Source organism: Pristiophorus japonicus, chromosome 14 (assembly GCF_044704955.1).
Source record: "Pristiophorus japonicus isolate sPriJap1 chromosome 14, sPriJap1.hap1, whole genome shotgun sequence".
Taxonomy (NCBI): Eukaryota; Metazoa; Chordata; class Chondrichthyes; family Pristiophoridae; genus Pristiophorus; species Pristiophorus japonicus.
In genome coordinates, this window is record NC_091990.1 from 178,558,454 (window position 1) to 178,580,955 (window position 22,502).

Here is a 22,502-nt window from a genome sequence, read left to right on the forward strand (position 1 = left end):
CTCATCATTCAACCAACACATTCCACACGGCCTGTTCTTTGTCTCCCAACATTCAACTTGCAGAATCTCCATATAAACAACTATGCTCGCCGCGGCCACGAGAGAGCGCAAACATCAAGGACGGCGAATTCAATACTTGTTGCAACTGTTCAAAATGATGTTCCCAATCTCTGAAATGCGAGGCAGGAACCTCGTTCAATTTCAAGTATTCTCCCTAGCTGTTGCTCTAAGCACATAATAACCAATTAATCAGCTGCACTGTTTTTATATCAAAGAAAAATTCAGAAATCAGAAAATAAATATAACTTCATTTTTTATTTAACAAATGCTGCTAACTTTTCTCGCTTTCTAGATCAATGGCACGGGAATAGCACTACATATTTTTTCTTCAAAAATCATATTTTGAGTATGAATTCCTAGGTAAAGTGAATATAATTTTGTCGCAAGGACAGGAGGGAATTTGAAATGAACTTAGCACTCTCCTGTGGCGAGAACAGATGTACATTTCACAGGAGCAAAATTCCAAGTAAAATGTCAAACAGTGAACAGCAGAGAGCGGTAGCAGTGAGCTAACCCCAAAAGGGCAAAAACAGCGTTATTCTTTGGAAATAATTTATTGCATCACATGGAAAGTGAATTTGCAAGTACAGCGTTCAGAAAGTGACTGAGCAATTATTATAGCTGCAGTTGATAAAGAGTGCGGTCCAAAATTAGGTAACTTAAACTAATTTAAGGCTGGGAAATGCATCAACATTTAATCGGTGGTTGAAGAAACCAGGGATATGGGAACAGAAATTCAGAATTGCTGCTCATTGTGGAGGATAAATACCAATTGCGACTGAATTCAATAGCCTGTTTCTGTGCAATACAATTCAATGCAAAATGATGATTCAATTGGAATTGTTTTATTTTGTGTCCCACACTGTATTGGCCAGGCTGCACTCTGTAGCGTCTCTTCACAGGCACGATCCCACGACAAATCAGCATGTGGGGCTTTGACCTGCTCCGTTTCCGACCTGGCCCGGTTCAACCCCCCCTCTTGATTGATCCCACCAAGGTGGTGGTCCCCGGTTCCCTCCCCTCCCCTCCCCCCGGGAGCACCATGTAAAGACACTGAACTGAATGCGGATATATGCCTGATCGACATCAGTCCGGGAGCAGCCCAGAACCCCTGAACTCAAGCAATAGGCAAGACACGATGCAGCCTCCGAAGCAGCGTGGATCACAGGCGCGCGCGCCACCGCGCCCGGCGCCGGCTGCCTGGCTTCGCAACAGCGGCATTCATTCCGCGGCACCGGTGACGTCACAATGAGTGCGTGCTCGGGAGCGAGCGAGGGGGCGGGGCTTCTATTTTTTTTGGCGGCGCTGACGCAATTCCGGGCGAGCGGCCCTGAAGTGGCGCAGGCGCAGGGCGATCGTTCTTTTTCCTTTCTGCCGCCGTCGCCATGGGTCGCATGCACGCTCCTGGGTAAAGAGACAGGCGGGGTGGTGGAGGGGACAAGCCGGCTCCGCTCCCGCTCCCGCTTGGCTCGGTGCTCAGCGGTTCCTCGCCCCGGACTTAAGAGCACCGTCATGCCGCCGCCGCCGAGCAAGCGGAGTGGGCGCAATCTCCGAGCCGGTAATGGCGGACAAGTGAGGGTGGGAGGCGCGCGCGCGCTGCAGCTTCCAGCACCTTCCACCCCCCCCCCCCTCCCACCGCCGACAGCCGTCCAAACAGCGGCGTTTTGGTCGTGGAAGCAAGTCATCCTCGCTCCGAGCGACTGCCGACGATGTGAAACCGCGGCGAGCCGAGCTTTACGGCCACGCTGGCGTCGGGCCCGCGGCCTGCTGTGGGCCGAGGGCGGGCGGGCCCGCGGCCTGCTGTGATCCGAGGGCGGGCGGGCCCGCGGCCTGCTGTGGGCCGAGGGCGGGCGGGCCCGCGGCCTGCTGTGGGCCGAGGGCGGGCGGGCCCGCGGCCTGCTGTGGGCCGAGGGCGGGCGGGCCCGCGCGCGGCCTGTGCCGTTCAGCACGAGGCCCTCGCCGCTCATGGGGCAGGGGTAGCGGCACCTCCTTGCCGTCCTTCCCCCGTGTTGTCGTTAATCTGTTGCCGGCAATGGATGGAGCCCCCCCCCCCCCCGCCCCTCCACACGCCAGAGCCAGCGCTTCACTCGGCAATCTTCGGCGCAAGCTGCGCTTTTCAGTTAAATCTTGAGTTTGATGCCCCGGCTCCCGTTCAGCAGTTACATGGAGCAGAGCGTTCGTTTTATTAAAAGGCGTTCGTCAATAATGAATCCATTCAAGTCGGTAATTAACGTTTAACTTTTTTTTTTAAACAGCAAGGGCTTGTCCCAGTCAGCGCTACCTTACAGACGCAGTGTGCCCACCGTAAGTGGAATAGATTTTCTTGCCTTAACAGTAATTGGTGCACGTCGGAGACTGGGTCATTGAATATATTTATGGTGGAGACAGATTTCTGAGCAATAAGGGAGATGAGAGTTGTAGGGAAGTGGAGCTGAGTCCGTGATCAGATCGGCCATGATCTTATTGAATGGCGGAGCAGACGAGATGGGCCAAATGGCCTAATCCTCCTACCTCTGGTCAATCCAGCCTGTCCCTTCCAGTTGTTTTGATCAAAGATCATCAACACAAAACGTTAACTGTTCCTGACTCCAGAATTGCTGCCTGATTTGGTGGACAATTCCAGCGTTTTCTGTTTTTTTTCCTGCAAAACTGTGATGTCTTGCTCATAATATATAGATTCCACACCCCTCCTGGAACTATGTGATCTCCCCGGAGAGGTAAAAAGGTAGATAAAAATCCAGGCTAATTTGGGTGAGGAGATATTCCTCTCCGACCTCCTTGGGTGATCAAGACTATAGACCCTTAGCTATACTCCTTCATATAAACCTCAATGGAATCACTCCAAAGTCTACATTTCTCTAAAGTGTAGAGTCCCCAGCAATTCTAGCCTGTCTTGGTAACTCAAATGCTTCAAACTGGGAATTAATCTGGTGGCCTCCTTTGCACCCTTTCCTGCTCCAAAGCCTGCCATGTGGGATCAAAACTGGACTCTGTATTCTAATAGGCCTGACCACGGTCTTAAACAAGACAAAGTAAATAGTAAAATATCCTGATCTGTATTCTATGGGATGTTTAAGATCCTCTGAGGTAGACCTGGAAATAGATCTAGTCAAATATTAAAAGATAGTAAATGCTGGAAATCAGCAGTTGAATCAAAAACAGACTGCATTTATATAGCACCAGAGTAGAACACATGTCTGCAGTTTCTTCACTGAACTGTACTCAATCAAGAGTCAAGGTAGGAGACATTGGTGATGGCTGCATTTGTATAGCATCTTTCACGCCCATCGGACGTCTCAAAGCACTTTACAACCAATGAAGTACTTTTGGAGTGTAGTCGCTGTTGTAATGTGGGAACCGTGGCAGCACAGCAAGCTCCCACAAACAGCAATGTGATCATGACCAGATAATCTGTGTTTGTTAATTGAGGGATAAATATTTGACTGACACCAGGGATAATTCCCATCCTCTGTCAAAATAGTGCCATGCGATCTTTTACGTCCACCTGAGGGCAGACGGATCCTCGGTTTAATGTCCGAAAGACAGTGCAGCACTCCCTCAGCAATGTACTGCCGAGTGTAGGCCTAGATTTTTTTTTGTGCTCAAGTTCCTGGAGTGGGACTTGAACCCACAAGTGAGTTTTAAGAGGGGCTTCAATGAAGAGAGGCAGAGAAATATAGGGACAATCTCTTGGGCTTGGGGCCCAGCAAGCTGAATACATGTCTGCTGATCGTGGGATGTAGGGAGTGGAGGAGGCACACAGTTAGAGTTGGGTAATTATTGGGTTGTAGACCTGGCAAAGGTTATCATCATCATAGGCAGTCCCTCGAAGCGAGGATGACTTGCTTCCAAAGGTTATAAATATAGATGGAATTGGGAAGTATTTGTTGAAAATTATATCTGGTTGAAATCACATGAAGAGGTTGCTTACAGTCTAGTTCAACCTAATTCAGTGTTGGTGTGGGCCAAAGACACTGGCTTTGGGCTTCCCAATGTCTGGCTGCAAAAGTAAGATTGGATGTAAATGAGGGCAGTTCCACTGAGCTGCACACCAAAGGAGAGGTGTTTAAGGGGCGGTGATACCAAAAGCCACAGAGGGGTCTGGAAGGATGATTGGGATCGTTCATCGTCGTTACAAGATGTAATGTGTGACAGTCTGGTCATTTCAGTATTTTTAAAATATTTGTTATGGCATGTTGATGTCGCTGGCAATGCCTGCATCCCTAATTGCCCTTGAGAAGGTGGTGGTGAGCTGCTGTCTTGGACCGTGACAGTCTGTGTGGGGCAGGTACTATAACGGGACCGAAACTTGTTTGGAAAGATTCAAACATCAAGTTTGGGAAATAGGGCATGGATTTGCGAAGAGACATTTTCAAGAACATGAGGCAACTGAGGTGATTGCACTACCCCACCGAGAGGGAACCACTTAAAATGTCAGTCAGGGTAGCGGGTGGTTGTGAAGTGCTCTGATAAAGGATCTACAGCTGGAACATTGACAAATCTGTTCTCTGCCTGCTGACTGAGCTTGGTGTTTCCAACTTTTTTGTTTGAGATTTTCAACATCTGCAGAATGTCAAATACTGGGTCTTGTTAGTATTTTAATCATGCTTTCTTGTTATGTTTGAAGTGTTAAGTAAATTTGCTCTCTCCACCCCCCCTCCCCCAAAGAGTGCGCAATTCTTTCTTGCATTTTAAGCTGATTTGTGTTTTCAGTGTTCTGTGTCAGTGAAATGCACAAATAGCTTAAACAGGAAAATCAGTTACTTTATTCCTACATTTGATGAATCTACTTTGTTTCCTCCTAGTGGCTCAAACTCACATCTGATGATGTAAAAGAACAGATTTACAAACTGGCAAAGAAGGGCTTGACCCCATCGCAGATTGGTGAGTGCACAATTTTCGAAAGTTGCATAAAATTTACAGCACAGAAACAAACCATTAATTCCAACTGGTCTATATTGATATTTATACTCTACGAGTGCCTTGCTTTATCTCACCCTATCAATCTTATTCATTCTTACTGTTGGTGCTCCTCTGTTCTCTGCCCTTTTTACATCATATTATCTTGAAGATTATGGGTGGGAGTAGTTTAAATTGAGCTAATAAAACAGCATCTGGACTAGTAGGGTTGGTGGAAGCCGGACCTGGATGACTGGTTACACTTCAGTTCTGGATGTTAGGTCAATGATTAACGCTGACAAAAACATGCATGTTCTTTTAAACCCAATGGAATTTACAGACAGTAAGGCATTTGATTTTTTTTAAAACACACAATAGACTTGTTAGCAAAGTTGAAGCCCATGGGATTAAAGGGACAGTGGCAGCGTGGATTTGAAATTGGCACTGGTGAAATGGTTAGTTGTTTCTCACAGTGGAGGAAGCATACAGTGGTATCAGTATTGGGAGCACTGCTCTTGGATTTGTGTCTACAGGGCATAATTTCAAAGTTTGCAGATGAGACAATGAGGAGGACATGTGACTGGTGATATGAGCAGACATGTGGGAGATGAAATTGAATGCAGAGAAGTGTGAAGTAATGCAATTTTGAAGAAAGGGTGAGGCAATAGAAACAAAATGGTACAATTTTAAAGGGATGCAGGAACAGACTCATGGGGATTATGTATGTAAATTTTTGAAGGTGATGGGACAAGCTAATATGGCTGTTAAAAAAGCATAAGGGATTCATGACTTTACAAATAGAAGCCTAGAGCACAAAAGCAAGGAAGTAATGCTGAACCTTCAAAATCACTGGTTAGGCCTCAGCTGGAGTATTGTGTACAATTCAGTGTGCCACACTTGAGGAAGACTGTCAAGGCCTCGGAGAGGTGCAGGGGAGATTTACTAGAATCTCTGAACTTGCAGGGAATTTATATCTGCCAATATTTTTTAATTTTTACCAGCAGATTTTCAGGTTATCATTTGAGAACTGGAAGTGGCATCACTTAAAAGCTGTTTATTGATTTTAACTTCAGAATTAGAATAGCAAACATAAATTTCTATATCCCAATCATGCACATAAATGCCTTCTATACACCTTAATCTGGTTTCACTGAGCGCTGTGGTAATTTTTCACATTAAAACTAAGTGATGGGAACAATGCTTTATTTGGCTGTGACCCAGTGAGATCATTTATCATTAGGCGAAGTGAGTGCTCACTGTGATGACTGTTTTTCCAACCATTCGCAGTTTCCCCTAGAAAGGACTGGTCCTCGTGTTGGTTCAACCTTCCTTGGATGTCTGAGTGAGCATTTCAAAGTAACTGATCACACTTTGGTGTTGAGAATCTAATTGTATATTCTACATTTTTAGAACTGGCAGACCAATTGAACAAATACTTTGCTTCTGTCTTCACAAACGAAGACACAAATAACCTTCCGGAAGTCGAGGGGACCGAGGGTCTAATGAGAAGGAGGAATTGAAGGATATCCTTATTAGGCGGGAAATTGTGTTCGGAAAATTGATGGGAATGAAGGCCGATAAATCCCCGGGGCCTGATAGTCTGCATCCCTGAGTACTTAAGGAAGTGGTCCGAGAAATAGTGGATGCATTGGTGATCATTTTCCAACAGTCTTATCGCCTCTGGATCAGTTCCTATGGACTGGAGGGTAGCTAATGTAACACCACTTTTTAAAAGGGGAGGGAGAGAGAAAGTGGATAATTATAGACCGGTTAGCCTGACATCAGTAGTGGGGAAAATGTTGGAATCAATTATTAAGGATGAAATAGCACATTTGGAAAGCAGTGACAGGATCGGTCCAAGTCGGCATGGATTTATGAAGGGGACATCATGCTTGACAAATCTTCTGGAATGTTTTGAGGATGTTAGTAGTAGAGTGAACAAGGGAGAACCAGTGGATGTGGTGTATTTGGACTTTCAAAAGGCTTTTGACAAGGACCCACACAAGAGATTGGTGTGCAAAATCAAAGCACATGGTATTGGGGGTAATATATTGACGTGGATAGAGAACTGGTTGGCAGACAGGAAGCAGAGAGTCGGGATAAACGGGTCCTTTTCAGAATGGCAGGCAGTTACTAGTGGAGTGCCGCAGGGCTCTGCTGGGACCCCAGCTCTTTACAATATACATCAATGAGTTGGATGAAGGAATTGAGTGTACTATCTCCAAGTTTGCAGATGACACTAAACTGGGTGGCGGTGTGAGCTGTGAAACATAGAAAATAGGTGCAGGAGCAGACCATTCAGCCCTTCTAGCCTGCACCGCCATTCAATGAGTTCATGGCTGAACATGAAACTTCAGTACCCCCTTCCTGCTTTCACGCCATACCCCTTGATCCCCCGAGTAGTAAGGACTTCATCTAACTCCCTTTTGAATATATTTAGTGAATTGGCCTCAACTACTTTCTGTGGTAGAGAATTCCACAGGTTCACCACTCTCTGGGTGAAGAAGTTTCTCCTTATCTCGGTCCTAAATGGCTTACCCCTTATCCTTAGACTGTGACCCCTGATTCTGGACTTCCCCAACATTGGGAACATTCTTCCTGCATCCAACCTGTCCAAACCCGTCAGAATTTTAAACGTTTCTATGAGGTCCCCTCGCACTCTTCTGAACTCCAGTGAATACAAGCCCAGTTGATCCAGTCTTTCTTGATAGGTCACTCCCACCATCCCGGGAATCAGTCTGGTGAATCTTCGCTGCACTCCCTCAATAGCAAGAATGTCCATCCTCAAATTAGGAGACCAAAACTGTACACAATACTCCAGGTGTGGCCTCACCAAGGCCCTGTACAACTGTAGCAACACCTCCCTGCCCCTGTACTCAAATCCCCTCGCTATGAAGGCCAACATGCCATTTGCTTTCTTAACCGCCTGCTGTACCTGCATGCCAACCTTCAATGACTGATGTACCATGACACCCAGGTCTCGTTGCACCTTCCCTTTTCCTAATCTGTCACCATTCAGATAATAGTCTGTCTTTTTACCACCAAAGTGGATAACCTCACATTTATCCACATTATACTTCATCTGCCACGCATTTGCCCACTCACCTAACCTATCCAAGTCACTCTGCAGCCTCATAGCATCCTCCTCGCAGCTCACACTGCCACCCAACTTAGTGTCATCTGCAAATTTGGAGATACTACATTTAATCCCCTCGTCTAAATCATTAATGTACAATGTAAACAGCTGGGGCCCCAGCACAGAACCCTGCGGTACCCCACTAGTCACTGCCTGCCATTCCGAAAAGTACCCATTTACTCCTACTCTTTGCTTCCTGTCTGACAACCAGTTCTCAATCCACGTCAGCACACTACCCCCAATCCCATGTGCTTTAACTTTGCACATTAATCTCCTGTGTGGGACCTTGTCGAAAGCCTTCTGAAAGTCCAAATATACCACATCAACTGGTACTCCTTTGTCCACTTTATTGGAAACATCCTCAAAAAATTCCAGAAGATTTGTCAAGCATGATCTCCCTTTCACAAATCCATGCTGACTTGGACCTATCATGTCACCATTTTCCAAATGTGCTGCTATGACATCCTTAATAATTGATTCCATCATTTTACCCACTACTGAGGTCAGGCTGACCGGTCTATAATTCCCTGCTTTCTCTCTCCCTCCTTTTTTAAAAAGTGGGGTTACATTGGCTACCCTCCACTCGATAGGAACTGATCCAGAGTCAATGGAATGTTGGAAAATGACTGTCAATGCATCCGCTATTTCCAAGGCCACCTCCTTAAGTACTCTGGGATGCAGTCCATCAGGCCCTGGGGATTTATCGGCCTTCAATCCCATCAATTTCCCCAACACAATTTCCCGACTAATAAAGATTTCCCTCAGTTCCTCCTCCTTACTAGACCCTCTGACCACTTTTATATCCGGAAGGTTGTTTGTGTCCTCCTTAGTGAATACTGAACCAAAGTACTTGTTCAATTGGTCTGCCATTTCTTTGTTCCCTGTTATGACTTCCCCTGATTCTGACTGCAGGGGACCTACGTTTGTCTTTACTAACCTTTTTCTCTTTACATACCTATAGAAACTTTTGCAATCCGCCTTAATGTTCCCTGCAAGCTTCTTCTCGTACTCCATTTTCCCTGCCCTAATCAACCCCTTTGTCCTCCTCTGCTGAGTTCTAAATTTCTCCCAGTCCCCAGGTTCGCTGCTATTTCTGGCCAATTTGTATGCCATTTCCTTGGCTTTAATACTATCCCTGATTTCCCTCGATAGCCACGGTTGAGCCACCTTCCCTTTTTTATTTTTACGCCAGACAGGAATGTACAATTGTTGTAATTCATCCATGCGGTCTCTAAATGTCTGCCATTACCCTTCTTTAAGTTCTGGACCATGGTCTCTGATTTAACTGTTTCATTCTCCATCCTAATGCAGAATTCCACCATATTATGGTCACTCTTCCCCAAGGGGCCTCGCACAATGAGATTGCTAATTAATCCTCTCTCATTGCACAACACCCAGTCTAAGATGGCCTCCCCCCTAGTTGGTTCCTCGACATATTGGTCTAGAAAACCATCCCTTATGCACTCCAGGAAATCCTCCTCCACCGTATTGCTTCCAGTTTGGCTAGCCCAATCTATGTGCATATTAAAGTCACCCATTATAACTGCTGCACCTTTATTGCACGCACTCCTAATTTCCTGTTTGATGCCCTCCCCAACATCACTACTACTGTTTGGAGGTCTGTACACAACTCCCACTAACGATTTTTGCCCTTTAGTGTTCTGCAGCTCTACCCATATAGATTCCACATCATCCAAGCTAATGTCTTTCCTAACTATTGCATTAATCTCCTCTTTAACCAGCAATGCTACGCCACCTCCTTTTCCTTTTATTCTATCCTTCCTGAATGTTGAATACCCCTGGATGTTGAGTTCCCAGCCCTGATCATCCTGGAGCCATGTCTCCGTAATCCCAATCACATCATATTTGTTAACATCTATTTGCACAGTTAATTCATCCACCTTATTGCGGATACTCCTTGCATTAAGACACAAAGCCTTCAGGCTTGCTTTTTTAACACCTTTTGTCCTTCTAGAATTTTGCTGTACAGTGGCCCTTTTTGTTCTTTGCCTTGGGTTTCTCTGCCCTCCACTTTTCCTCATCTCCTTTCTGTCTTTTGCTTTTGCCTCATTTTTGTCTCCCTCTGTCTCCCTGCATAGGTTCCCATCCCCCTGCAATATTAGTTTAACTCCTCCCCAACAGCACTAGCAAACACTCCCCCTAGGACATTGGTTCCGGTCCTGCCCAGGTGCAGACCGTCCGGTTTGTACTGGTCCCACCTCCCCCAGAACCGGTTCCAATGCCCCAAGAATTTGAATCCCTCCCTGCTGCACCACTGCTTAAGCCATGTATTCATCTGCGATTCCTACTCTGACTATCACGTGGCACTGGTAGCAATCCCGAGATTACTACTTTTGAGGTCCTACTTTTTAATTTAGCTCCTAGCTCCTTAAATTCTTTTCGTAGGACCTCATCCCTTTTTTTACCTATGTCGTTGGTACCAATGTGCACCACGACAACTGGCTGTTCTCCCTCCCATTTCAGAATGTCCTGCACCTGCTCCGAGACATCCGTGACCCTTGCACCAGGGAGGCAACATACCATCCTGGAGTCTCGGTTGCGTCCGCAGAAACGCCTATCTATTCCCCTCACCATCGAATCCCCTATCACTATCGCGCTCCCAATCTTTTTCCTGCCCTCTTTGCAGCAGAGCCACCTACGGTGCCATGAACTTGGCTGCTGCTGCCCTCCCCTGATGAGTCATCCTCCCCAACAGTACTCAAAGCAGTGTATCTGTTTTGCAGGGGGATGACCACAGGGGACCCCTGCGCTATCTTTCTTGCACTGCTCTTCCTGCTGGTCTTCCATTCCCTATCTGGCTGTGGACCCTTCTCCTGCGGTAAGACCAACTCACTGCACGTGATACTCACGTCATTCTCAGCATCGTGGATGCTCCAGAGTGAATCCACCCTCAGCTCCAATTCCGCAACGCGGACCGTCAAGAGCTCGAGGCGGATACACTTCCCACACACGTCGCGCCCAGGGACACCGGAAGTGTCCCCGAGTTCCCACATGGTACAGGAGGAGCATATCACGTGACCGAGCTCTCCTGCCATGTCTTAACCTTCGATACCCTTAAATTGGTAATAACAATGTTACAGTTCACTTACTGATATAAAAAATAAAAGCAAAGCTACTCACCAATCACCAGCCAATCACTTACCCCATTGGCTGTGACGTCACTTTTTGATTACTTTCTACTTCTATTTTGCTTTCTCTCCCGCTGTAGCTGCACCGGTATGCCTTTTATAGGTTGCTCCGACACTGCTCCCGCCTCTCACCAACTGCCGCTGGCTCTCGATCTCCCGCTGGGCCTTTTATAGGTCGCTCCCCTCTCACCAACTGCCGCTGGCTCTCGATCTCCCGCTGGGCCTTTTATAGGTCGCTCCCCTCTCACCAACTGCCGCTGGCTCTCGATCTCCCGCTGGGCCTTTTATAGGTCGCTCCCCTCTCACCAACTGCCGCTAAGGGGATGCTAAGAGGCTGCAGGGTGACTTAGACAGATTAGGTGAGTGGGCAAATGCATGGCAGATGCAGTATAATGTTGATAAATGTGAGGTTATCCACTTTGGGGGGCAAAAACGCAAAGACAGAATATTATCTGAATGGTGGCAGATTAGGAAAAGGGGAGGTGCAGCGAGACCTGGGTGTCATGGTTCATCAGTCATTGAAAGTTGGCATACAGGTACAGCAGTTGGTTAAGAAGGCAAATGGTATGTTGGCCTTCATAGCTAGGGGATTTGAATATAGGAGCAGGGCGGTCTTACTGCAGTTGTGTTCAGTTTTGGTCTCCTAATCTGAGGAAGGATGTTCTTGGTATTGAGGGAGTGCAGCGAAGGTTCCCCAGACTGATTCGTGGGATGGCAGGACTGACATATGAGGAGAGACTGGATCAACTAGGCCTTTATACATTGGAGTTTAGAAGGATGAGAGGGGATCGCATGGAAACATATATAAGATTTCTGACAGGGTGGGACAGGTTAGATGCGGGAAGAATGTTCCCGATGTTGGGGAAGTCCAGAACCAGGGGACACAATCTTAGGATAAGGGGTAGGCCATTTAGGACTGAGATGAGGAGAAACTTATTCACTCAGAGTTGTTAACCTGTGGAATTCCCTGCCGCAGAGAGTTGATGCCAGTTCATTGGATATGTTCAAGAGGGAGTTAGATATGGCGCTTACGGCTAAGGGGATCAAGGGGTATGGAGAGAAAGCACGCAAGGGGTACTGAGGGAATGATCAGCCATGATCTTATTGAATGGTGGTGCAGGCTCGCAGGGCCAAATGGCCTACTCCTGCACCTATTTTCCATGTTTTGTAAATGTCACAAGTTGGGAAGGATTGATTATTTCAGCTTGGATCGGTTGAATTTATAAGGAAGTACTGTTTTAAAAAAAAAAACTGTCTTTCAGGTGTGATCCTAAGGGATTCCCATGGTGTTGCCCAGGTGCGTTTTGTTACTGGGAACAAGATCCTCAGGATACTGAAGTCCAAGGGGCTGGCTCCAGACCTTCCAGAGGATCTGTACCATTTGATCAAGACTGCTGTGGCTGTCCGCAAGCATTTGGAGAGGAACAGGAAGGTAACAGTTTTGCATTCTTTGTGTTTGATTTTATTTTTCCTTATTTGAAGGTACTGGATACATTATATAGATCTGTGGGTGACAGCAGTCCTTTGCCTCTGCTTATTTTCTGCTATGCCCAGTGTTTTTGAAGATTCAGCTGATTTCCCCTCCCTCAAACCTTGGGACAGTTAAAGCCAATTCTAGAGCCCTGCTGTTCTTTTGAGATCAACCTGCCTGGTGTATGCCAAGGCTGAAGCCTGAGATTGTTTATATAACTTCACCTGAATCCGTATTAGTCCATTTTATTTAATGGTTTGGCAGTGCAAGAAAATTTTCTACAATAATTTTGACACACAGTAAAGTGTGGCAAGCGGCTAAATTATAATGGCCCGTTATACAAGTACATCTATGAAGTTGTGCCAGTCTCCTGTTGGTGCAGCGAGCAGCCACTTTTATGCAATCATTTTCTTTACAGTGAACATCATGTCAGTGTGAAATGAACTTGCATTTCTATAGCACTTTTCACTGCCTCAGGATGTCCCACAATGCTTTATAGCCAGTGGATCACTTTTGCAGTGTAATCACTGTTGTAATCTCGGAAATACAACAGTCAATTTATGAACAGCAAGCTCGCACAAACAGCAGTGACCAGATCGTCTGTTTTTAGGTGGTGCTGGTTGAGGGATGAATATTGGCTCAGGACATGGGGGAGAACTCGTCTGTATTTAATGTAGGCACTGATGTTTTTTTTTGTGGCCCTTGTGAGAAAGTCGATGAGAAACTGGGTGTGTACTTCAAGTCTAATTCTGCAGTTGAATTTAGTTACAGCAGAATTTTGGGACAGATAAAGCATTTTGAGAGGAGCAGGGCTTGGGGCTTTATTGGCTGTGTTGGAGAGAAAGAGAATCTGGTGGTTTAACTCGATCTTGCAGATTCAAGTTTCTTGTCTAAAATATTCTAGTTCTATTAATTTTTGAATTAGTTTTAATGTTTATGCGTTGCTAAAGCTTCATTATATGCTTTCTTTATAATACCACAGTATGGCTTGCTCGGAATTTAAACTGAAGGGTGGAAATGTGTTGAAAGTAGCTGTTTGCCAAGCTCTGTTTGGGCCTGCTTTAATTTTTTTATTCAAACAGTAATTTGCATGTATTTAGCTCACAATGATGAATGTGTTATCCACCATTCGCAGTTTCCTCCAGAAAGGGGGTTTCACCCTGATGTTGGTAAATCCTTCCTTGGATGTCTGAGTGAGCTGTACAGTCATTTCTAACTTGTCAATTTTGGCTATCACTGGTATTGAAGCAACCAATAATAGATGATTGAGGGGTTGCTGGTTAAATAGCACACGTACTGCTTAGCACTTGGTCTGAAGTGTGATATTTTCATTGCAGGATAAAGATGCCAAGTTCCGTTTGATTCTTATTGAGAGCAGAATCCACAGGCTGGCTCGTTATTACAAGTCCAAGAGGGTACTTCCACCTAACTGGAAGTAGTGAGTATTTATTTACTGTACTGATAGGATTTTACTAACCAAATCTACTTTGAGTGCATTAAAGTAGTCCAGATTGCAATGTAGACTGAAATATGTGCTTGTTTAGCTCACAATGATGATGGTTTATCCAACCATTCGCAGTTTCCCCCAGAAAGGGATTTTCTCTTCATGTTGGCAAATCCTTCCTTGGATGTCTGAGTGAGCTAGTGCTACTTAATAGTGTGATTCAAATGTGCGACTGCTTGAGTTATAGGAGAATGTTGCATGTTTTGTATTGGTCTAACTCTGACTCTCGTGGAGTAGTAATTGCACCTGTTGTCGTTTTTTCAGGTTGATCAGTAACATTCATATTTTCTTATGTAAATTTTGACTAGCTGTAGATCTTGAGAATGTAAGTTCAATCGACACAAGAATCATTTATGCATCCAGTTAACAAATGAACTAAAATCGGAGAATGCAGTAGTTGAATTTAGGATGCCCATTCCCAAGGTTGGGTATCAGATATCAGCAAGTGGCAATCCTTTGTGCAAGTCTGGACATTGACCATTAGTCTAATCCTATCCCCAGTTCTAATCTAGCCTGGATTTTATTTCCTATTCCCATTTTCTCTCTGCCCAACTCCTATTGTGGCCGGCTCCTCGTGGTTAAATAGTCTGCCACTACTTCCTCCCCAAACTCACGAGTAGCGTAATTAGGGAAAGAACTTTGCATCCCTTGGTTGAGTTTTGTTCGCTTGCTTTTAATGCAATGGGCTAATTTTTCTCTTTCTCTTCACAGTGAATCCTCCACAGCTTCAGCACTTGTAGCCTAAGAAGTTTCTTCATTGGTTTATTGGATCTAAAAAAAATAAAATGCTCACATCTTGTTAAACAAATTCAGTCTGTCTGATTTTTATGATTTAATGGAGACGAGTGTTTTGAGATCACAACATTAATGTGTGGAACCACTTCAGGGCTGAGCTTCTAAATACAAAGCAGATATGGTTAGCAATAGCACTACAGATTTAAGAATTTGAAATAGTTTCGATTTGTGTATTGTTGGTTTGATATACCTCGGATCACAGATGCTGTTGAATACAGAAAAATGTGAAGTCGTAGAGTTTTGATGAGGTGAGTGACAGGAAATATATATCAAATAGTAAAAATCGTCCACATATTGGAGGGACGATTGCAGGTATATGGATTTTTCAGTGAGTGCAAGTAGAAGAGGCCATGAAAGCAAATGGGGTTTTGTATGCACAGAATTGAAACTACACATTCCATCACTTGCCCGTGCCAAACTTCTGTTGTTCACCACCTTTTTCCACACACAATTGAGCACCTCAACAATTGTACATCCCTGTCTGGAGTAAAAATAAAATGGGCAACAAGGGAAATTAAGGATAGTGTCAAATCCAAGGAAGAGGCATATAAATTGGCGAGAACAAGCAGCAACCCTGAGGACTGGGAGAATTTTATAATTCAACAGAGGTCAACGGGTTTAATTAGGAGGGGGAAAATAGAGTTTGAGAGGAAGCTTGCTGGGAGCATAAAAACTGACTGCAAAAGCTTCCATAGATATGTGAAGAGAAAAAGATTAGTGAAGACAAACGTAGGTCCCTTGCAGTCAGAATCAGGTGAATTTATAATGGAGAACAAAGAAATGGTGGACCAGTTGAACAAATACTTTGGTTCTGTCTTCACGAAGGTAGACACAAATAACCTTCCAGAAATACTAGGGGACCGAGGGTTTAATGAGAAGGAGGAAATCCTTGTTAGGCGGGAAATTGTGTTAGGGAAATTGATGGGATTGAAGGCCGATAAATCCCAGGGGCCTGATAGTCCGCATCCCAGAGTATTTAAGGAAGAGGCCCTAGAAATAGTGGATGCATTGGTGATCATTTTCCAACAGTCTATCGACTCTGGATCAGTTCCTATGGACTGGAACGTAGCTAATGTAACACCACTTTTTAAGAAAGGAGGGAGAGAGAAAATGGGTAATTATAGAGCGGTTAGCCTGACATCAGTAGTGAGGAAAATGTTGGAATCAATTATTAAAGATGAAATAGCAGCACATTTGGAAAGCAGTGACAGGATCGGTCCAAGTCAGCATGGATTTATGAAAGGGAAATCATGCTTGACAAATCTAGAATTTTTTGAGGATGTAACTGGTAGAGTGGTCAAGGGAGAACCAGTGGATGTGGTGTATTTGGACATTCAAAAGGCTTTTAACAAGGTTCCACACGAGATTGGTGTGCAAAATAAAAGCACATGGTATTGGGGGTAATTTACTGACGTGGATAGAGAACTGGTTGGCAGTCAGGAAGCAGAGAGTCGGGATAAACGGGTCCTTTTCAGAATAGCAGGCAGTGACTAGTGGAGTGCCGCATTTAGATGAAGGAATTGAGTGTAATATCTCCAAGTTTGTAGATGACACTAAGCTGGGTGGCGGTGTGAGCTGTGAGGAGGATGTTAAGAGGCTGCAGGGTGACTTGCTTTGGAGAGTGGGCAAACGCATGGCAGATGCAGTATAATGTGGATAAATTTGAGGTTATCCACTTTGGTGCCAAAAACACGAAGGCAGAATATTATCTGAATGGCGGCAGATTAGAAAGAGGGGAGATGCAACGAGACCTGGGTGTCATGGTACATCAGTCATTGAAAGTTGGCAGGTACAGCAGGTGGTGAAGAAGTCAAATGGTATGTTGGCCTTCATAGCTAGGGGATTTGAGTATAGGAACAGAGAGGTCTTACTGTAGTTGTACAGGGCCTTAGTGAGGCCTCACCTGGAATATTGTGTTCAGTTTTGGTCTCCTAATCTGAGGATGGACGTTCTTGCTATTGAGGGAGTGCAGCGAAGGTTCACCAGACTGATTCCTGGGATGGCAGGACTGACATGAGAGACTGGATCGACTGGGCCTGTATTCACTGGAGTTTAGAAGGATGAGAGGGGATCTTATAGAAACATAAAATTCTGACGGGACTGGACAGGTTCGATGCAGGAAGAATGTTCCCGATGTTGGGGAAGTCCAGAACCAAGGGACATAGTCTAAGGATAAGGGGTAAGCCATTTAGGACTGAGATGAGGAGAAACTTCTTCACTCAGAGAGTTGTTAACCTGTGAAATTCTCTACCGCAGAGAGTTGTTGATGCCAGTTCATTGGATATATTCAAGAAGGAGTTAGATATGGCCCTTATGGCTAAAGGGATTAAGTGGTATAGAGAGAAAGCAGGAAAGAGGTACTGAGGTGAATGATCAGCCATGATCTTATTGAATGGTGGTGCAGGCTTGAAGGGCCGAATGGCCTACTCCTGCACCTATTTTCTATGTTACTCTCCACCGTCTCAATTATCACCTGGTCTACTGAGACCTATGGCAATTTTGCTTGATAATTGACCTAAGCAATGTCCAGGATTTGTTAGATTCTTAGTTTTATTGAGAGGAGGGTTGCTTGATATTTTCTGAAGTTTTGTACTTGTACATGAAGAAAACATTTTCAGTGGTTCAAGGAAGGTTGGAGTCAATATGTAATGGCTTTTTAAAAAAAAAAATGTTTTTAAAATTGTGCGTTTAAATATTAAGGATTCTAATCCGGGGAGGCTTGTTCCAATTTGGTTGGGTTCGAATTGAACAAAGCAGCACTGTGTGCTATGGATTGGAAGCCTGATACGGAGATGTATTATCATTTAGCCTCTGATTTTGACATGTTAATTAATATAATTATTGTTGCTTAAGGAGAGGTTCAAAATGTTCCCATTATTTATTGCCTTCAAGAGTATAGGGAAACTGAAAGATCCCAAGTTTTAAGAATTAGAAAATATTGGTGGAATAGATTATGAAAGATACACCAGGTACTTTCCACAGGAAATATACTAAATGCATATTTAGCATTCTCCTTTATTGATGCATTGCCTGTACAGTAAAACTGCTCTACTACACCAGAATGAAAATAAATATACATTGAAATTCGGACCTTGCAGCACACGAGGCCATTCGGCCCATCACGTCTGTTGGCTCTTTGAAAGAGCTATCCGATTAGTTGCACTCCTGTTCTTTTCCCCATAGCAATGCAAATTTTTCCTATTATACGGGGATGAATTTTGATAAATTGTTCCTTGTGTGTGCACGTACGGAGTCAATGCCAGTTGGTGAATGGAACCCTTTTAGTCTCCACCACTTAAACCAGCCCCAGTTCTTTTGTAATTACAATTGATCATTCTGGCAAATGAACCCAGATTATTGAACTTTTAATGACCGATTGATCTTGGTGAAATCAGCCCCATGTAACACTTCCTCTCGCTGTCAGATTTCACAGGAGAAACTGGAAGGAGTTTATATGGATTGTTCAAGCTTCATCAATTTCACACCGTTTCTGGTGTGTTGCAAAAAAATCCGGTTTATACTTATTTAATAATATTACGACCGTTGACATTTTAGAATTCTGAATCCTTTTTGCGGCTTTTTCAATACAACAGTTATTTTTCCTGCAATGCAAATAGATAACCAGTTCATAGAATTATACAATTAGAAGGCCATTTGGTCCATTGTGTCTCCCGGTTCTTTAGTAGGGCTATCCAATTAGTTGCACTCCCCTGCTCTCTCCCCATAACCCTGTAACTCTTTTCCCTTCAAGTATTTATCCAATTCTCTTCTGAATGTTGCTATTGAATCTGCTTCCGTCACCCTTTCAGTCAGTGCATTCCAGATCACAATTAGTTATGTAACAAAAGCTGTACACTGCAAATACTGGAAATCTGAAATAGAAATGCTATGTAACAAGTTGGAGTAAAAGTAGTGAGACTGCCTACAAAGGACCACTTCCTGACTGCTACTTTGGAGAATCGCCTCCAATTGAGAAGGAAGGATGGGGAGATCTGAGCTCAAATCCCAAAGCTGACTGCTTAAAGAACGTACATTTAGAATAGTGTCTTTCATGACCTTAGGGAATCCCAAAGTGCTTTGCAGCCAATGAAGTACTTGATTGTAAAAAAAAAACTTAATTTCTGAAGTTATCAAAATTCTGCTTGAAATGATCGAACCTGATACACTGGCAACCGTGTATCGCGTTCTCACTCATAACCCACTATAAACCATGGGGTTTGTTTAGTTTGTTGAGCATGGCAAAAGCTAAGTGGATGCCATTTTCCGGGGTGGAAAGATCAGTCGGATAACCTAGAGTCCTAGTGTACATCACTGGAGTACTATGATTTACATGTGACAGGAAAGATGCTTAATCTGGCTTAGAGCTTTGTTTTATTTGAGTCATTGGTGCTTTCTGCAAACTGAATTATGCTATTGACAAAGGGTCAAAAACCTCAAACGTTAACTCTTTCTCTCCACAGATGCTGAGTATTTTCTGCTATTAGAAAAGCACTATACTGTGGAATTACGAGCTTTTATTTCAGATTTCCAGCATCCCCACAATATTCATTTTTTTACAGCTGAAAATATTCAGGTCAAGCAGCATTGGTGGAGAGAGTTACTGGTTCGGGTCGATGACCTTTCATCGGAACCGGAAGTTGAATAACTTGTAAGCAAATACAGAGCCAGGGGAAAGGGGGCCGAAAAAGAATACAAGAGCGATCTGTGAAAGGATGAAGGGCAGAAGTAATTAATGACAAATGCCCTTTAGTGATCCAAACTACTGTAATTCTGAAAAGCCAGCACATGACAAGTTACGTTTTTACAAAATGGAAACTTGCATAGAAATTATAACCGGGAAACTGTCCAGGCTGTTCTGTTGGTGTTTGTCCTTCACACAAGAAATGGGTAGTCTAAAGATTTGTTCAAAAATTGCATTTGGTTGAGTTGAAATCTTTAATTTTCTCTCCAGTAATACAATCTGCAATCATGTCTGCCAATTGAGATAAGTTCTTGCTTTTCAGACTATTTTCTGGTCCCCACTTTCATGGAAATAATCACTTTGAGCAGGGGAAGAGTTTCGGCAGTGAATATTGTCAGGCTATTTTCAGGAAGGAGAAATTTCATACCCAGGCCTGTGCTTGCTTTTGTTTTTAAATCATCATAGGCAGTCCCTCAAAATTGAGGAAGACTTGCTTCCACTCTAACAATGAGTTCTCAGGTGACTACAGCCCAATACAGGAATTATCGTCTGTCACAGGTGGGACGGACAGTCGTTGAAGGAAAGGGTGGGTGGGGAGTCTGGTTTGCCGCACGCTCCTTCCGCTGTCTGCGCTTGGTTCTGCATGCTCTCGGCGACGAGCCTCGAGGAGCTCAATGCCCTCCCGGATGCTTTTCCTCCAATTAGGGCAGTCTTTGGCCAGGGATTCCCAGGTGAGAGTGGGGATGTTGCAAGGCAGCTTTGAGGGTGTCATTGAAATGTTTCCTCTGCTCACCTCGGGCTCACTTGCCGTGTAGGAGTTCAGAGTAGAGCGCTTGCTCTCTATTTGGGAGTCTCGTGTCGGGCATGCAGACGATGTGGCCCGCCCAGCAGAGCTGCTCGAGTGGTCAGTGCTTCGATGCTGGCGGTTTGTCCTGATCCAGAACACTGATGGTGTGTTTATCCTCCCAGTGGATTTCAGGATCTTGTGGAGGCAGCGTTAGTGGTACTGCTCCAGCACTTTGAGGTGTCTACTGTCTATGACCCCCTCTCTGAGCCATATAGGAGGATGGGTATCACTGCTGCCCTGTAGACCATAAGCTTGGTGCCAGATTTGAGGTCCTGGTCCTCAAACACTCTTCTGCAGGCGACTGAAGGCTGCGCTAGACCTCGTCGTCGATATCTACCCTTGCTGATGGTAGGCTCCCGAGGTATGGAAAATGGTACAGGTTAGTGGAGGACCTTTGTCTTACGGATGTGTGTAATGCCCATGCTTTCGTACGCCTCAGTGAAGATGTTGACGATGGCCTAGCGTTCAGCCTCTGCGCAGATGCAGCCGTCGTCCATGTACTGTAGTTTGATGACCGAGGATGGGGCAACCTTGGATCTAGCCTGGAGGCGATGAAGGTTGAACAGGTTCACATTGGTTCTAAAATTTAGTTTCACTCCAGCGGGGAACTTGTTGAGTGAGATGGAACATTTCAGCAAGGAAGATTGAGCGTTGGCATGATAATGCAGCCCTGCTTGACCCCGGTCCAGATGTGGATTGGGTCTGTGGTGGATCCGTTGCTCAGGATCATGGCCTTCATGTAGTCGTGTAGCAGGCGCAGGTGACAACTTTTGCGGGTAGCCGAAACGGAGGAGGACACTCCATCGTCCCTCACGGTTGACTCTGTCAAAGGCCTTTGTGAAGTCAAAGAAGGCCATGTACAAGGGTTGGTGCTGTTCCCTGCATATCTCGGTGAAGATCATATCCGTTGTACCCCTTAGTGGACTCTGGGAGGAGCTCTTCAGCCACAGGGAAAAGACAATTGAGGAAGATTCTTGCGATGACTTTCCCAGTTGCCGACAGAGAGATTCCTCTGTAGTTGCCACAGTCGGATGTCCCCTTTTTTTGAAAATGGTCGCGATTACGGCATCCAAGATCTCCCAGCATACTCTCCTCCTTCCAGATAAGAGAGATGAGGTCATGCATTTGTGCCAATAGTGCTTCTCCGCCATACTTTAGTGCCTCGGCAGGAATTCCATCTGCTTCTGATGCCTTGTTCTTGAGCTGACTGGTGGCCTTTTCTACCTTGTGCAAGACTGGGATTTTGCTAAGATGGTGGCCGGTAGCATGTTGCAGGATGGAGTCGACATTCATGTCGAAGGCAGAGTCTTGATGAAGGAGATCTTTGAAATGTTCCTTCCAGCTAACCCTGACTGTCTCATTGTCCTCAGTCTCTCCCCATTCTTGGCCAGCAGCGGGGTGCTTGGGCCGTAGGTGGACTTAACTGTGGTGAAGAATCCTCGCACATCATGGCTGTCGGCTAGCTGCTAGATCTCTGCTTTCTCCATTCCCATCTATTCTTTAGGGTTTTTTGTTGGACCTTGGCGTTCAGACACCTGTAGAGCTGCTTTGCTGTTCCCGAATTGGGTTGCTGCATTAAGTTCAGAAATGCCTTGTGCTTGCGGTTTATTAGCTTCTGGACCTCCTGATCGTTCTTGTCAAACCTTTCTTGGTGTTTCCTGGTTGACTGACTTAGTGTCTCTTCGCAGGCGCGTGTTATGGTGACCTTGAGGGCAGACCAGGCGCTATAGACACTCTGTGTCTCAGGGTTATCTCGGATCGCCAGGTTGGCAGTATAGCTGCCTGTACATGTCTTTCTTAACTGGGTCTTTGAGTTCCCCGGTGTTGATTTTTCTGCGGCATTGCTTCGCTTTGGGGCTATATTAATATTGATGGCAGAATGGATTTGGCGGTTGTCCATCCAGCAGTCGTTTGCTCCTGTCATGACGTGGGTGATGCGCACATTTTTGCGGTCCCTCGC

The 22,502-nt window shown here is 45.0% G+C and overlaps 1 protein-coding gene and 3 non-coding genes across 5 annotated transcripts; all 4 read left to right on the forward strand.

The window, feature by feature from the left end:
• Positions 1-1,370: 1,370 nt before the first annotated feature.
• Positions 1,371-15,027, forward strand: rps13 (ribosomal protein S13). Of its 2 annotated transcripts, XM_070899896.1 has the most exons (6): positions 1,371-1,468; positions 2,316-2,364; positions 4,866-4,944; positions 12,507-12,676; positions 14,053-14,153; positions 14,931-15,027. In XM_070899896.1, the coding sequence occupies exons 1-6, from the start codon at positions 1,446-1,448 to the stop codon at positions 14,962-14,964; spliced, it is 456 nt and encodes a 151-aa protein (XP_070755997.1). In that variant the 5' UTR covers positions 1,371-1,445; the 3' UTR covers positions 14,965-15,027. The 2 variants fall into 2 exon arrangements, with proteins under 2 accessions (XP_070755997.1, XP_070755996.1); XM_070899895.1 differs by lacking the exons at positions 1,371-1,468; positions 2,316-2,364 and adding an exon at positions 2,174-2,283.
• Positions 6,213-6,305, forward strand: LOC139280417 (small nucleolar RNA SNORD14). Its single transcript, XR_011596673.1, has one exon. It is a non-coding gene; the product is annotated as a small nucleolar RNA SNORD14 (small nucleolar RNA).
• LOC139280416 (small nucleolar RNA SNORD14) lies at positions 13,817-13,912 on the forward strand. Its single transcript, XR_011596672.1, has one exon. It is a non-coding gene; the product is annotated as a small nucleolar RNA SNORD14 (small nucleolar RNA).
• Positions 14,261-14,355, forward strand: LOC139280419 (small nucleolar RNA SNORD14). The gene has a single exon (XR_011596674.1). It is a non-coding gene; the product is annotated as a small nucleolar RNA SNORD14 (small nucleolar RNA).
• Positions 15,028-22,502: the final 7,475 nt, after the last annotated feature.